Below are 17,755 nucleotides of genomic sequence, written 5' to 3'. Positions count from 1 at the left end.
TCTTATTGGTCTTCTGCTTCCCCAGTTGGTGCTGATAGAGAAGAAGCAGCAGCTGACAGGGCAGTTGGCAGATGCCAAGGAGCTGAAGGAGCACATGGAGCGCCGGGAGAAGCTGGTGTTTGGTATGGTCTCCCGCTATCTGCCTCAGGACCAGCTCCAAGATTACCAGCACTTTGTGAAGATGAAATCTGCTCTCATCATTGAACAGCGAGAGCTGGAAGAGAAGATCAAGCTCGGGGAAGAGCAACTCAAATGTCTCAGGGAGAGCCTACTCCTGGGGCCCAGTAATTTCTAATTCCACCAGCAGACTGCCTGCACCATCCCTGCCCCGCCATAATGGGAAGCGCTTTCAATCCTTGTTAGCACTTTGTTAGCAGGTAGATAACAGTTAGTTAGCAGTTTGTTCCATATTCTCTACCCTGGACGTCTCTCACTACCCCTTAACCTAGCAGTGTTCCCAACCAGCTAAGAGGACCTGGGGAGGCACCAAGCTTCTACCCAAGGGAGTAGAAGCAAGAAGCAGGAGCTGCAGCAAAGTGTGATCGTACAACCACACTCTCCTTCTCACAGTTTGCATGGCCAAGCATTCACCACACACAGGACCAACAAAATGCCTTCATTATCCTTTGTACTAGGACACCAGGAACATCATGTACTCAGCCCCACACACACACACCATCATCAGCCTTTGAAGTCTCAGAGAGAAGTTGCCTGTGCAGCTCCACTCTTCCCCAGGGCTCATGGCCCAGCCATTTCCCACAGAGATCTGGCTGTCTTGAGGGCATTCACCTACCACCAGCTTCAGGGCCTCACCCCAGCTTTGCAGTAGGAAGCACAGAAGGAGAAATGACATTTAACAGAATGTGAGCAGAGGTTGGGAATCACCTGATGCCCTGCTAGAAGGAGCTATGCTTAAACAAACTGGCTCTACCCCTGCCTTCCCCATTACCTAGCTGAGGGGGAGGAGGACTACCTTCAGCCCCAGCTAGTGTGGCCCTCATCCTGTCCTAAGACTTTGGCCTACCACTTCCTGTTTCATCTTGCCTTTTCACTGCTGGGAGTTACAGGTGCCTACCCTAAGGGCTTCACACTATGGGCCATGAATAGTTCTACTAAAGCTAACTTCTGGATACATGTTTTATTATTGGGGGGAGGGGGTTGTTGTTATATTTTAAATGGCCTTTTGATTTTATTTATTTTTATGTCTTGATGGTTTTTTTCTGTTTTTTAACTAATAAGGTAAGAAGAGGGGAGTTGGAGAGGGAAAAGTTAGCCCAGAAGGAAAGCATTTTCTGCAGATCAGCCTGAATTCACCATGGCTAGGTAAGCAAGTGCCAAGGCCTTGAATTCTTCCCACCATAGCTAACAAGTGTCTAAGGAAGGAGTTCTCACTTCGAACTCAGTTTCCCCACTATGGCCTGGCCATATACTTCCCTTGAAGTCTGGATGACCATGAGCTTAGAGTTCCCCAACAGGCTTCAACTGCTTCTTATTTTTTCTTGAAACCAAAGAAATCTGAAAGGGACAAAGGTTCACCCATTTCTCTACCATTTCCAAGCTAAGGAAGGCGTAGAGGTGACCTCAGGAAGAGCTCCTCTATCTAATTGTTTTCTTATCCTGTGGCCTGGCTCGAGTAGCCGAAATTCATGGTAGCTGGAAGCTTCAGCCAGGGCCAGCCCGCCAGAGCAAGTTATAATCCAGCCAGGATCTTAGGCACACAAATAATGAATGCTGCTGCTGTGGCCACCCGGTAGCCAGTTTCTATCCTGGAAAAGCCCTCAGGTGGGTGATGGCAGGAAGGGAGTTGTGGCCAAATGCTGCCCTGTTACCCAGCTCAGTCTTCTGTTCCTTGCTAACTGGGGCCCATGCTTGGTATTGCACAGCCCTGTGCAGCCAACCCGGCATTGCCATCGCTTCTAGTTACTGCTCAGTTCCTCAGGGTCCTTGGACGTTAACTGTAGCAGCAGGGGTGCCTCATTCAACCAAAGAATTTGCCAAGGAACTTTGCTGCTGCTACAAATACTGGTTGCTAGCTTCCGTTTCCTCTTCATTGTATTTGGAAACAATGGAAGAATCTTGGCCAGCAGGGTGTCCTGTGGGGAGGGGTGCCCTGAGTATGCTCAGTACACTGCTGCTGTCAGAACCACTGTTAAAATGTCAACCTGCCATTCTCCCATCAAGTGGAGGATTCTACTCTGTTCAGGAAGGCTGATGGCTTATAAAGGGCTAGGTTTACCTAAGCCAAGGTTGCATGAGATGGGAGAACGCTTTGAATAGAGGCTGTGGTTGCCATCTTTTTTTTTTTTTTTTTTTTTCTGTAAACAGGCTCTTTAACAGTGAGCAGGCAGAGATGTCCTGTATTGGGGAGGATGAGGCCAATGTAGCCCAACATTCTAATATTTTTTTTTGCCAGAACAGCTTTTTGGGAATATAGCCCAGGGAAAAAAGTGGCCACTTACCTGGACACTATGACCATGGTCTGGGCTTTTCTAGTCAGCATTAGAATGATTGTATCTTAAGTTTATCAGACTAAAAGTACTATTAACTTTGTTATTTGTGTCCCTTATCCCACCTCCAATTATTCTAAAGTTAGGATCAGAGTACAAGAATGCTCATTTTCACACGGAGTTTCCAAAGCACTTAATACTGTATTGAGCAGTGAAGCTTGGCAGACAAAGGTGAACTACCAGACAAGCACAGATGCCCCACAATGCTGACGTGGCAGGCCCATCATGAGTGATAGCACTGCAAAGCCGCCGGTATTACCTGAGATGCAGTATCTCTTGCCCGTTCTCATTTCCTGTGCTCAGCCCTCCACCAAGGCCTGCCAGGGAGTAGCAGTTTGGAAGGCAGGGCAAGGGATTTCCCCGTACAGGCCACAGTGGGTAATGTGTAAGCACAGTGGTTGAAATTTAGAGAGGAATCAGTGTAAGGGGCTCTGGGTAATTGAGTCTCCTTGAGTCCCACCAGCTGCAGACTCAGCCAGGGTAGAGCAGTAAATGCTCAAGGGGAAGCCAAGAAAAAGGACAGAAACACTGAAAAAAAAAAAGCCCTAGAAAGTGAGAGACTGGAAGCTGAGGAACAGAGAGGGTGAAAAGATGAAAAGCCTCTTTCAAGGCCAGATTCAGGTTCTGTTTTCCATTTCACCTCATGTGCCAAAAAGCTGCCGAGGGGCACCGGAGCCACAGCCTTAACCCCAGCCTCCCTAAAGGTGCTGCTCTGCCAGTAGCAGGCCCCAAATGGAGGAAGCTGGGCACATTTCTGGCCACTTTCTCCTGTCTGAAGCTTGATGTCTCCCTCTGTCTTTGCCAAAGGAATTGTCTATGCCAATAATATTTCTGTAACAGCATATTGTATTCTTTGAAGATTAGTAGGTCTTTAGAGGGGGGTGGGGCAAGGGGCAATTTCTATAGAGAAAGAACCAGTGTTTGTTGTACAAATGTTGGGGGGGTCATCTATCCCATGTGAAGCTATTAGTTTTCTGAATCTTATTGTTTCTGCGTTTATGTCCTCCACCACTCCCTTCTTGGCTGACATTGATATGCCTGCCAGATTGTCATCGAGGGTCATACTTCAATAAAAGGTGCTAAGGACAAAAAAAAAAAATTATCTCACGTGTTTTGACTAAGGTCATGGAAATTCCCTAATATTCTGCTGAAAAGTATTGGAAAGGAATTTGGTCACCTATCCATAGTCCTTCATAGGTAACCGTATGATCAGAGCCTTACCCACATCCCTAAACCCTTACGCTGGCCCCTCAGGGATAGCATTGATGCTACACCATTCATTATTCCCAGTACAGTAACTGAGAATTCAGGAAGAGTCAACAATAGGCATGATCTCAGGTGTAGACCTCAGCAGTATACAGAGCCCAGTTCTGGAGTCTATCCTGATCAGAGGTGAGCCACTTTCTAGACCTCCTCCAATCTTGAGTTCTCTCTACTAGTATCATCTGACTTCTACCTGATAGTTCAGTCTCACACCTTTACTCTTAGTCACTGATCAGCTTTCCAAGATAACCTCAAGATTTAGACCCAAATATACTCCAGGCAGCTCCTCTGACCCTGAAAATCTTACTTGCCCCCCCATCCATACATTATTGATATCCCAACTGATCTCCTATTCCAGATATCCAGTGCAGTAGAGTAGAAAGAGCCCAGTTTGGGTATTAGAGTGAACTGTGTTCAAATCCTGATTCTGCAACTTACTTCTTATTCTATGAATCTGGTTTATTTGCTCAACTTCTGAGTTCACTTTCTTATCTGTAAAATGGAAACAATAATATGTATCTTTCTTACAAGACTGTTGTGGCTTAAAAATAATAAATGATAGCCACCAGCTATATACTAAGAGGTTGTTTGTTAGAAAGGCAGAATCAATCCCAGGCTCCACTCGAAACTCAATGATAATAGTCTGCATTTTAACTAGACTCCCAGGAGATTCATGTGCATATTAGAAGTTGAGAAGCACCAGCTTATCACAAATAGGCTCAGTACATAGTAACCATCATTTGAGTCCTGATTTACTCAGTTCATTCTTTTCCAACCCAGACACATTCTTGCTCTTCTCACATTGCTCACAACTACCTGCCTAAATGAGTTTAGCAAGGTCTCAGGATACAAGGCTGATATATAAAATCACTTCTGTTTCTATACACTAGCAATTAACAATCTGAAAACAATTTCATTTATAGTAGCATCAAAAAGAATAAAATACTTAGGAATACATTTAACAAAAGAAGTATAAGAATTTTATACTGAAAACTAAAAACATTGTTGAAAGAAATTTTTAAAAATCTAAATAAAGGCACTCTATGTTCATTGATTAGAAGAGTTAATATTGTTTAGATCACAATACTCCTCAATTGACCCACAGATTCAGTGCAATCCTTATGAGAATCCCAGCTGGTTTCTTTGCATAAATGGAAAAGTCAAACCCAAAATTCATATGGAATTGCAAGCGACCCAGAATAGTCAAAACAATCTTTAAAAATAACATAATTGGAGGACTCACACTTAATTTCAAAATCAAATCTCACTACAGAGCTACAGTAATCAAGACAGTATATGTACAAGGATAGACATATAAATAAATGGAATAACATTGAGAGTACAGAAATAAACCCTCATATTTATGGTCACTTAATTTTCAATAATGGTGCCAAGACAATAAAATGGAGAAAGAATAGTCTGTCAACAGATGATGCAGGGACAACTGGGTATCCACATGGAAAAGAATGAAGTTGGATCTCTTCCTTATACCACACAACAAAATTAACTTGAAATGGATTATAAAGCTAAATGTAAGCATTAAAATTACAAAATTCTTAGAAGAAGACATAGGAATAAATCTTCCTGACATTGGGTTAGGCAATGATTACTTCAGTAGAACTCCAAAAGCACAACTGACAAAAATATCAATAAATTGGGGGCTTCCCTGGTGGCGCAGTGGTTGAGAGTCCGCCTGCCGATGCAGGGGACATGGGTTCGTGCCCCAGTCCGGGAAGATTCCACATGCCACAGAGCGGCTGGGCCCATGAGCCATGGCCGCTGAACCTGCACGTCCGGAGCCTGTGCTCCACAACGGGAGAGGCCGCAACAGTGGGAGGCCCGCGTACCACACACACACACAAAAAAAAATCAATAAATTGGAATACATCAAAACTTTAAACTTTTGTGCTGCAAACAATGCCATCAAGAAAGTGAAAAGACAATCCACATAATTGGAAAAGTATCTAATATTGGGCTTTTATTCAGAACATGTAAAGGACTCTTACAATGCAAAAATAACCAATTAAAAATGGGCAAAGACTTTTTCTTTTTATCAGAATAGATGTTTCTCCGAAGAATATATGCAAATGACCAATAAGCACGGGGAAAAATACTCAACACTAAGGAAATACAAATCAAAACCACAATGAGATACCAGTTCATACTGACTATGATGGCTATAATAGAAAAGGCAAACAATAACAAGTGTTGGTGAGGATATGGAGAAATTGAAACACATACATTGCTGGTGGGTAAAATGTAAAATGATGTGGCCATATTGGAAAACAATTTGGCAATTTCTTTAAATGATAAACATAGACTTTCCATATGACTTAGCAATACCACTCCTAGGCATATAGCCAAGAGAATTGAAAACAGGCATTCAAACAAAAACATGTACACAAATGTTCAAAGCTGCATTATTCATAACAGCCATAAAGTAGAAACAACGTAAATGTCCATCAGCTGAGGAAGGGATACACAAACTTTGTTGGGATATTATTCAGCCATAAAAAGGAATGAGGTACCGATACCTGCCACAACATGGATGAACCTTGAAAATGTTATGCTAAGTGAAAGAAGCCAGTCACAAAAGATCACATATTGTATGATTCCATTTATATGAAATGTCTAGAATAGGCAAATCTACAGAGGCAGAAAGCAGATTAGTGGCTGCCAAAGGCTGGTAGTCTGGGAGAAATGATTGCTAATGGGCATGGGGTTTCTTTTTGGGGTGATGAAAATATTCTAAAATTAGATTGTCATCAAGGTTGCCCAACTCTGTGAATATACCATAAACCATTGAATTGTACACTTTAAATGAGTGAGCTGTATGGTATATGAATTATTTCTCAATAAAAGTGCTTTTTTAAAAAAGAAAAACACTTTGGCCTATTTCTGTCAGTCTCATTCCTATTGACGAAAATCTGAATTGATGGTAAGCATGTAGTTCATGCCTGAGCCTGAAAGATACAATATTCACACCATTTGTGTTTTGGGAGGGAGCTTGTCATTACATCCTTCCCCTTGCAGACTTGGCAGACCCAGCAACACAAGGAGTAAGAGTAGTCTCAGCGCTATCTCATGACTTCAGCAGGAATAGTAGGGATGGGACCTATTGGGGAAGAGGGCAATCTTTCTAGGCAAGGAGTATGGTAGAGTAGATAAGGACTTCAACTCTTTAGGCAAATAAATCAGGTTTTAGATCCTGAGTCCATCAACTTACTATGTCACCTATACAAGTTACTTGACCCCTCTCAAGCTTCATCTCTAAAAGGGGGCTAATAAAAAGCACTACCTCAAAGTGTTATGAAGATTAAATGAGATAATCCACATGAAGCACCTAAAATAATGCCTGCCATACAGTAAGCATTCAGTAAAGGTTAGCTGCTAGATTTATTATTTTTATTGAGGTGAAATTGAAGCAAAACCATATAAGGAAAAATAAAGCACCCTCAGCTTTGGAATCAGACAGCTCTGTTAAGGTGACCTGCGGAAGTCACTTCATTTATGGGGCTTTAAGCTCCCTGTAATAATGAGTATAATAATCCTTCTCTAGGGAGGCAGTTTAAAGCCTAGACACTGGAACCCACACCACCTGGTTTTGAATAGTGTCTCCACCACTTACAAGTTGTGTGACCGTGAGCATATTTAACTTCTCTGTGTGTGGGTATCCTCTTCTGTCCATTGGAGGTAACAAAAATACTTAAACCTCCTTGGGTTGGTGTGAAGAATTATTGAGTTAATCCGTGTAAAGTGCTTAGAATAGTGCCTAGCATACAGTAAATACTCAATGAATATTAATGGTTGTTATAAAGCTAAAGTAGGAAACAAATGAGATCCTTGGTAAAGCTAGGCATGTAGTAGGTCCTCATTAAAGGTGGTTCCCTTCCTCACCCATCCTGCTCTGTGAACCAGGTCAAGATTTCCTCGGACTTGCAGAGAAAATGTTTCAGACTAAGGAGGTCCTCACGGTAAGTAGAATTTTCTGGCAGGCTCAATACTACCATTTGATGGGAACAATGCCATCTGTTAGCTGCCTGCAAGATGACCACCTATATTTCTAAGAACATACCCCATTCAGAGCAGTAGGGAAAGAATTATTTTGCCTGTGGACTACTTGGGCTCCAATTTAAGGATGGCTTAGGGAAATCAACTTCTCCTCAAACTTCCTCTTTAGATTTGGTGTCAACTTAAATGTCATTGAGTTCCCTACCCTAGGTTAGGCACTTTTACATATGTGCCACTATTTTTTTCTAGCTAGATATACAATTTTAAACAAAAATTCTCATTTAATCCTTACAATATCTCTGTGACATTTAAACACTTTACTAAATAGAGATTCAGAAGTAAACAAAACAGACAAATTGTCCACCTTCATGAGGCTTCCATACTAATGAGACAATTACATAATGCTTTATATATAGAAATATACACACATAATCATTTTTTACCCGAGTAGAGCAAGACAAAACAGACTTTTCCTTGATTCCACAGCTATTAGCAATAGGTTAAATTCATGACTCTCTTTGCTACTGTAATAACTAAAATATTTTATGTTAATTTTAGCAGTGATATTCTTATTTTCTGACTGAATGGAATTTGTAATGGGATATTTTAAAAATGCCTAGCAAAAGGATGGCAAACCCCTGTCCCTGAAGAAGTTGGATTTAAAGATGGTTTAGACAGAAAGGTTGAATTCCACTATTAATAAAGACAGCTAACTTATATCACATGGAACTAATGCCCATTTTGTGCATGGTTCAAACATAACCACAGGCTAAAGCGTTCTGGCAAAAGCCTCTCTGCTACTGGGCAATATAAATCTTAAAAGACCATGCTCTGTTTGTAAACTAAGTTTCTTAAATATGTCCCTTCATCCTGGATTTGCTCACTGCTGCTAACTGAGTGAAACAACATGGTTTGAATTTCCATTTTCCTCTCAGCTACTGATTTTCCATCTAAAAAGGATAATTAATGGAACTCACTTCTTTGGGTGCTGAGTTGGTCATATTTTTTACAGAGAAATAATTTGGGAAAAGGCCATGAGTGACAAATCTTTCCAACTTGAAAATGCATTAGGTTAAATGTGAATAAGTCAAAGTGCTGGAAAAAATTATCTGTACCCTGATTTGTCCACATTTTTTAGTTTGAGAAAGTAAAATAGCAGACCAAACCCATTAGTAGATACAATAAATGATAACTTCTAATTGAGAGAAATCTCTTATTTTGGCTAAGCTTAAATAGCTACTGTTTAGAAGTCTCATACATGACTATATATTTAAACACCTTTTACAAATAGGAAAGCTTTATTTTTCTTTCAGAAAAGTAGGCAATGGTAAGAGTGAGGAGAGGCAGATAGAGAAGAGTAATGAGACTGTGAGTAAATTAGATAATGCAATGCATTTAGAACATAATTTTGGTCACTTTCACACAGCCTGGCAGCTATTAAGTAAGCCTGTTGTAAGAATCAGACAAATCCGGTTTTGACAAACAGCCTAAAGCATGTCTGTTACTGAACAATCTGAAAATGAGGAAAATCACATGTCTTCTGGACCTTGCTGTAATGGCACTCAGACCCTTAGACATAGAGCTAGCTCTGCCCTCCCTCTGAGACCTAGAGTTCCATTGTCAGGTCTGTGAAGCGGATACTTCTGGGGTTATTAAAGAAGTAATACCCCTCCTGGCTCCAGGCTCTGAATATAGGGTGCATGTAACACCACTCTCCACACCTGACCCCCAAATGGCATACAAGGCCAGGTCCCTCTAATTGGCCTCACTGCCCACAGGATAAAGTCCTGACTCCTTGCATACAAGGCCATTTGTGATCTGTCTCCTGTGGACCTCTCTCTTCTCCAGCTAGGACTCCTGACACCTCCTCACATTCATCCTCCACTCTAGCCAGTTCTCCAAACATGTCATGCAGTCTAATCCCTCTGTGCCTGCAGAAAGACAGGTTCCTCTGCCTGAAAATCCCTCCCCTGACTTCACCCATTTAACTAATTCCAGCTTGTCCTTCGATGTCAACTCGGAATTCACCTCTTTCAGAAACATCCCTTAATTATACTAATAAGAGTATATGATATTTGGATAAGATAATAATGTTTTCTGTCTCTTGCTTTAGGCTGTGGGCTTTTTGAGGGCAGAAAGTAATTTAGACCACCAACACTTTTCACACTGGACCTAGCTCATTGTACACACTTCAGAAATAGACGGTAGTAATATTTTATGAGAGGGAGGCAATCATGAAGTCTTTACTGTGAGCTTCATATTCTGGAGATATTTTATACTGGCTTCTCTGCCTCAACACAATTATTAAATATTGGAGTGTCTTTTTTTTAAACATCTTTATTGGAGTATAATTGCTTTACAATGGTGTGTTAGTTTCTGCTTTATAACAAAGTGAATCAATTATACATATACATATGTTCCAATAACTCTTCCCTCTTGCATCTCCCTCCCTCCCCCCCTCCCTATCCCACCCCTCTAGGTGGTCACAAAGCACCGAGCTGATCTCCCTGTGCTATGCGGCTGCTTCCCACCAGATGTCCATTTTACGTTTGGGAGTGTATATATGTTTATGCCACTCTCTCACTTCGTCCCAGCTTACACTTCCCCTCCCCATATCCGCAAGTCCATTCTCTAGTAGGTCTGTGTCTTTATTCCCGTCTTGCCCCTAGGTTCTTCATGATCATTCTTTTTTCTTACGTTCCATATATATGTGTTAGCATACGGTATTTGTCTTTCTCTTTCTGACTTACTTCACTCTGTATGACAGACTCTAGATCCATCCACCTCACTACAAATAACTCAATTTCGTTTCCTTTTATGGCGGAGTAATATTCCATTGTATATATATGCCACATCTTCTTATCCATTCATCTGTTGATGGACACTTAGGTTGCTTCCATGTCCTGGCTATTGTAAATAGAGCTGCAATAAACATTTTGGTACATGACTCTTTTTGAATTGTGGTTTTCTCAGGGTATATGCCCAGTAGTGGGATTGCTGGGTCATAGGGTAGTTCTATTTTTAGTTTTTTAAGGAACCTCCATACTGTTCTCCATAGTGGCTGTATCAATTTATATTCCCACCAAAAGTGCAAGAGGGTTCCCTTTTCTCCACACCCACTCCAGCATTTAATTTTTGTAGATTTTTGAATGATGGCCATTCTGACGAGAGTGAGATGCTATCTCAATGTAGTTTTGATTTGCATTTCTCTAATGATTAATGATGTTGTGCATTCTTTCGTGTGTTTGTTGGAAATCTGTATATCTTCTTTGGAGAAGTGTGTATTTAGCTCTTCTGCCCATTTTTGTAATGGGTTGTTTTTCTGATATTGAGCTGCATGAGCTGCTTGTAAATTTTGGAGATTAATCCTTTGTCAGCTGCTTCATTTGCAAATATTTTCTCCCATTCTGAGGGTTGTCTTTTCGTCTTCTTTATGGTTTCCTTTGCTGTGCAAAAGCTTTGAAGTTTCATTAGGTCCCATTTGTTTATTTTTGTTTTTATTTCCATTTCTCTAGGAGGTGGGTCAAAAAGGATCTTGCTGTGATTTATGTCATACAGTGTTCTGCCTATGTTTTCCTCTAAGAGTTTGACAGTGTCTGGCCTTGCATTTAGGTATTTAATCCATTTTGAGTTTATTTTTGTGTATGGTGTTAGGGAGTGTTCTAATTTCATACTTTCACATGTACCTGTCCAATTTTCAGAACACCACATGTTGAAGAGGCTGTCTTTTCTCCACTGTATATTCTTGCCTCCTTTATCAAAGATAAGGTGACTATATGTGCGTGGGTTTATCTCTGGGCTTTCTATCCTGTTCCATTGATCTATATTTCTGTTCTTGTGCCAGTACCATACTGTCTTGATTACCGTAGCTTTGTAGTATAGTCTGAAGTCAGGGAGCCTGATTCTTCCAGCTCTGTTTTCCTTTCTCAAAATTGCTTTGGGTATTCGGGGTCTTTTGTGTTTCCATACAACTTGTGAATTTTTTTGTTCTAGTACTGTGAAAAATGCCAGTGGTTGTTTGATAGGGATTGCATTGAATCTGTAGATTGCTTTGGGTACTAGAGTCATTTTCACAATGTTGATTCTTCCAATCCAAGAACATGGTATATCTCTCCATCTCTTTGTATCATCTTAAATTTCTTTCATCAGTGTCTTATATTTTTCTGCATACAGGTCTTTTGTGTCCTTAGGTAGGTTTATTCCTAGATATTTTATTCTTTTTGTTGTAATGGTAAATGGGAGTGTTTTCTTAATTTCACTTTCAGATTTTTCATCCTTAGTGTATAGGAATGCTAGAGATTTCTGTGCATTAATTTTGTATCCTGCTACTTTACCAAATTCATTGATTAGCTCTAGTAGTTTTCTGGTACCATCTTTAGGATTCCCTCTATGCCTACTTTCTGCAGGCTTTTTATCAGAAATGGGTGTTAAATTTTGTCGAAAGCTTTCTCTGCATCTATTGAGATGATCATGTGGTTTTTATCCTTCAATATGTTAATATGGTGTATCATATGGATTGATTTGTGTATACTGAAGAATCCTTGCATTCGTGGGATAAACCCCACTTGATCATGGTGTATGATCCTTTCAATGTGCTGTTGGATTCTGTATGCTAGTATTTTGTTGAGGATTTTTGCATCTATGTTCATCAGTGATATTGGCCTGTAGTTTTCTTTCTTTGTGACATCTTTGTCTGGTTTTGGTATCAGGGTGATGGTGCCCTCGTAGAATGAGTTTGGGAGTGTTCCTCCCTCTGCTATATTTTGGAAGAGTTTGAGAAGGGTAGGTGTTAGCTTTTCTCTAAATGTTTGATAGAATTTGCCTGTGAAGCCATCTGGTCCTGGGCTTTTGTTTTGGTGTTAGGGAGTGTTCTAATTTCATTCTTTCCCATGTAGCTGTACAGTTTTCCCAGCACCACTTATTGAAGTGGCTGTCTTTTCTCCATTGTATATTCTTGCCTCCTTTATCAAAAATAAGGTGACCAGGGGCTTCCCTGGTGGCGCAGTGGTTGAGAGTCCGCCTGCCGATGCAGGGGACATGGGTTCGTGCCCCGGTCCGGGAAGATCCCACATGCCACGGAGCGGCTAGGCCCATAAGCCATGGCCGCTGAGCCAGCACGTCCGGAGCCTGTGCTCTGCAACGAGAGAGGCCACGACAGTGAGAGGCCCACATAACGCAAAAAAAAAAAAAAAAAAAAAAAAAATAAGGTGACCATATGTTTGTGGGTTTATCTCTGGGCTTTCTGTACTGTTCCATTGATCTATATTTCTGTTTTTGCACCAGTACCACACTGTCTTGATTACTGTAGCTTTGTAGTGTAGTCTGAAGTCAGGGAGCCTGATTCCTCCAGCTCCATTTTTCTTTCTCAAGATTGCTTTGGCTATTCAGTGTCTTTTGTGTTTCCATACAAATTGTGAAATTTTTTGTTCTAGTTCTGTGAAAAATGCCATTGGTATTTTGATAGGGATTGCATTGAATCTGTAGATTGCTTTGGGTAGTAGAGTCATTTTCACAATGTAGATTCTTCCAATCCAAGAACATGGTATAGCTCTCCATCTATTTGTATCATCTTTAATTTCTTTCATCAGTGTCTTATAGTTTTCTGCATACAGGTCTTTTGTCTCCTTAGGTAGGTTTATTCCTAGGTATTTTAATTTTTTTGTTGCAGTGGTAAATGGGAGTGTTTCCTTAATTTCTCTTTCAGATTTTTCATCCTTAGTGTATAGGTATGCAAGAGATTTCTGTGCATTAAATTTGTATTCTGCTCCTTTACCAACTTCATTGATTAGCTCTAATAGTTTTCTGGTAGCTTCTTTAGGATTCTCTATGTATAGTATCATGTCATCTGCAAACAGTGACTGCTCTTCTTCTTTTCTGATTTGGATTACCTTTATCTCTTTATTCCTCTCTGATTGCTGTGGCTAAGTCTTCGAAAACTATGTTGAATAACATTGGTGAGTGTGGACAACCTTGTCTTTTTCCTGATCTTAGAGGAAATGGTTTCAATTTTTCACCATTGAGAACAATGTTGGTTGTGGGTTTGCCATATATGGCCTTTATTTTGTTGAGGTAAGTTCCCTCTATGCCTACTTTCTGGAGGATTTTTATCATAAATGGGTGTTGAATTTTGTTCAAAGCTTTTTCTGCATCTATTGAGATGATCATGTTGTTTTTCGCCTTCAGTTTGTTAATATGGTGTATCACATTGATTGATTTGCGTATATTGAACAATCCTTGCATTCGTGGGATAAACCCCACTTGATCATAGTGTATGATCCTTTTAATGTGCTGTTGGATTCTGTTTGCTAGTATTTTGTTTCCCCTAGAATTTTTATGGTTTCAGGTCTCACATTCAAGTCCTTAATCCATTTTGAGGTTTTTTTTGTGAGTGGTGTAGATAGAGCTGTCCAATTTCATAGTTCTGCATGTGAATATCCAATTTTCCAGCACAATTTATTGAAGAGGCTATTCTTTCCCCATTGATTATTCTTGGCTCTCTTGTCAAATATTAGTTGACCATATATGCATGGATTTATTTCTGGGCTCTTCATTCTTTTTCATTGGTCTAGCTGTCTGTTTTTATGCCAATACCATACTGTTTTGATTACTACAGTTTTGTAATAACGTTGAAATCAGGATGTGTGATGCCTCTAGCTTTGTTTCGTCTCAAGATTGCTTTGGGGTTTGGGGGGCTTTTGTGGTTCCATATGAATTTTAAGATTGCTTTTGCTATTTCTGTGAAAAATTCCACTTGGAATTTTGATAGGGGTTGCATTGACTCTGTAGAGGGCTTTGGGTAGTATCGACATTTTAACAATATTAACTCTTCTGATCCATGAACATGGGATATCATTCCATTTATTTGTGTCTTTTTCAGTTTCTTTCATCAATGTCTTATAGGTTTTGGTGTATAGATATTTCATCTCTTGGTGAAATTTATTCCTAAGTACTTTATTTTTTTTTGATGCTATTGTAAATGGGATTATTTTCTTTTGTTGATAATGTATTGAAACACAACTGATTTTTGCATGTTGATTTTACATCCTGAAATGTTACTGAATTTGTTTTATTAGTTCAAACAGTTTTTAGTGGAGTCTTTAGGATTTTCTATACACAATATTAAGTCATCTGCAAACAGAGATTATTTTACTCCTTCCTTTCCAAACTGAATGCCTTTTATTATTTTTTTCTTTTTTTGCCTAATTGCTCTGGCTAGGGCTTCCTGTACTTTGTTGAGTAGAAGTGGTGAGAGTGGGCACACTTGTCTTGTTCTTGATTTTAAAGGGAAAAGCTTTCAAATTTTCACCCTTGAGTATGATATTAGCCATGAGTTTGTTATATACAGCTTTTACTGCATTAAGGTATGTCCCTTCTATACCCAATTTATTGAGAGTTTTTTTTTCAGGTTTAAGAAAATTATATTTGTTTTTAATTGTCACATTTCAATTATTTCTATTACACATACATTAGTTTCTAAAGTTAAAAAGTTTTAAAGTTAATGAGAACTTTAAAGACCTTATGTTGAATTAGAAACTAATAATTACAAGGAAGTTGTTTTATATCTAGAAAAGACAAGAGATATTTAAAGTTTGATGTGAATGTTCCTTACTTAGGATATAAATTGGAAAGTTGATACTTTTGTATTGAACGAACTGACAGATGAATGGGAGTTTAAAAAGTACATCACTTCTGTATTTTAAAAATTATTTTCTTAGGAGAAAGGCACTGGTCCCAAAGTCAGCTCCTTTTTCTTAAATTAGAGTTGGATGTATTTTGTGTCTTATGTGTAATAACATCCAATTACTGTTACTGCATTGTTGTATCTAATCCACAGACAAATCCATATCTGATATTAAAAGGTAGGTAGGCTTGGACTCCTGCCAGAGCTGTTTTATAGACGTACAGAGGTTAATAGAAGCAAAGGTTTGCATACTATTACATTGGCCCTACATCTTTATTGCTGGAGGAAACTGTCACTGCTAAGGCACATCTTGGTAATAAAAAACTTCTTTCACAGTGTGGGATTTATTCCTGATGCAGAAATTTACTAGAGACAAAAATTTTTTTTTCAACTGGTAAAGCAAGAATTCTCACATATTATTGAATACTTGGAGACAAATAGACTTTTCCCAAATGATATTTAAGTTACTTAAGACCATTACAAATATCTTTGAAACAAGTATATCATGGCAGTACTGTTTTCAGTAGTTTCTGCTTGATGCTAAGTTTACTTGAGAAGGAGAAAGAATTAAAACAAAACAAAACAAAAAAAAACGGCTGATGAGAAAATCTCATTCCATCAAAAGGAACTCTTAGAAAATGAAACTAGTGTTTAAGATAAACCTCTTCACCCATAATGAAGGCCCTCTAATTCACATGACTTTATCACTGAAAACTCCAAAAACTCCAAATACACGATGCTCTTAACTTACACCAATGGCATTGTGACAATTAATGTAGCTTTCTCTTTGATAAATTTTGCTGTAGTCATTTCAGTATCCACAGATTCTGGAAGATTCAGATGTAATCTGTACTCAGAAACCTCGATCAATAAGTCATCCTCAGAAACACTAAGGTCACAGTGAGATACTGAATTAATACCAGGTAGTTCAACTTTTAATTCAATTTTCAGAGGTTTCTCATTCTGATCTGCCACAATTTTTAATTCATAGGCTGGTCTCTTCATCTCCACTTCAATCTCTGTACTAGAAATCTCTTCTATCAGACACCTTGTTTTACTTGAAACTTCGTCTTTTGGCAGTAAAAGTTGAGGAAACTGATCTGAATTGCTCACAGTACTGCTTCTTATCTGTTCAAGGGTTAGTTCCTTTCTCATTTTCTCTCTTAAATCTGTGGAATCAGTTTGGATTCCCATCAGATTTTGTTTCATTCTGTGAACACTTCCTTTTATTCTAAATTTGGTAACATGGTAAGAGTTTGAGAGAGTGGATTGGAGTTTTTCCTCAATGCATTTCATGGCCATCTGTATTAGTTGATCTTTTTTCACTTGGTCTTTTTCTGCTGCCTGGAGAACATCAGGATGTTAGGCAACATCAATGACTGTGTAAACATCTGATGTCTCAGACATATCTTCTGGTCTGCCAACACGTAGAGGTACTGGATGAGTGGCTGACTGGGGAGCTGGGATACTTTTCCACTGACATAGGTTGATAAAAAGTATTTTTTCTTTCGGTTTCAGGATCCTGGTTTGTAGACAGAACTGTGGTTCTGGGGCAGCACAGAGCTGTTTCCCCTCTTTCATCTGCTGTTGAATGAACTTCTCATAGCTCTCAGGGTTACTTTCAGCCAGATCATCTAGGAGGTTCCAGAATTGAGTAACTTGGGTGAGCAGACCCTTTGAGGATGACTCCATGATTGAGATGAATAGGCCTCTTAAGTCTCTTCTCTCGGTTTCTTGACAAACGGCAACGCCTGTTACCAGGGTAACCAGACTGGTACAACATCTAATTGAGTCCGGAAAGCTCCAGGAAGAAAGGTCTTTTTACATCCAGTTCCGGAAGCTTCTGCTGGTGCTGGGCTTGCTTTTCGGCTAAGCCCGACCCACTTCTTTTCCAGGAAGGCGCCCGCCTCCCTTTCTACACCTGTCGACTTCTAGAGTCTATTGAGAGTTTTTATCATGAGAGGATGTTTAACTTTCTCAGATGCTTGTAATGCATCTGTTGAGATAATCATATGATTTCTGTCTTTTATTTTATTAATGTGGTGTGTCACATTTATTATTGTGTATGTTGAGCCATCCTTGCATCCCAGGGATAAATCTCACATAATCACTGTGTATGATCCTTTCAATATGCTGTTGAATTCATTTTGCTAGTATTTTGTTGAGAACTGTTGCATCTATATTCATTAGGGATACTAGTCGGTGGTTTGCTATCCTTATAGTACCCTTATGTGGCTTTGGTATCAGGGTAATGCTGTCCTCATAAAATGAGTTGGAGACTGTTTCTTCCTCT

At 39.6% G+C, this 17,755-nt stretch overlaps 1 protein-coding gene and 1 pseudogene across 4 annotated transcripts in view; one reads left to right on the top strand and one right to left on the bottom strand.

Annotated features, from left to right (window-relative positions):
• SHROOM4 (shroom family member 4) overlaps window positions 1–5,032 on the top strand; it is a 216,377-nt gene extending 211,345 nt beyond the window's left edge. For all 4 annotated transcript variants that reach the window (XM_027091223.1, XM_027091226.1, XM_027091224.1 and 1 more), the window contains one exon: window positions 26–5,032. In XM_027091223.1, the coding sequence (XP_026947024.1) occupies window positions 26–295 (270 nt within the window). In that variant the 3' untranslated portion in view covers window positions 296–5,032. The remainder of the gene's footprint in view (window positions 1–25) is intronic.
• A 10,634-nt stretch (window positions 5,033–15,666) lies between these two features.
• On the bottom strand, window positions 15,667–17,391 carry LOC113611839 (PIH1 domain-containing protein 2 pseudogene; annotated as a pseudogene).
• Between the last annotated feature and the right edge of the window lie 364 nt (window positions 17,392–17,755).

Source organism: Aethalodelphis obliquidens, unplaced genomic scaffold (assembly GCF_003676395.1).
Source record: "Aethalodelphis obliquidens isolate GAN/ISIS:26980383/991018 unplaced genomic scaffold, ASM367639v1 scaffold71, whole genome shotgun sequence".
Taxonomy (NCBI): domain Eukaryota; kingdom Metazoa; phylum Chordata; class Mammalia; order Artiodactyla; family Delphinidae; genus Aethalodelphis; species Aethalodelphis obliquidens.
Note: the sequence above shows the minus strand (reverse complement) of the source record. Positions and strands in the feature narration are given on the sequence as shown.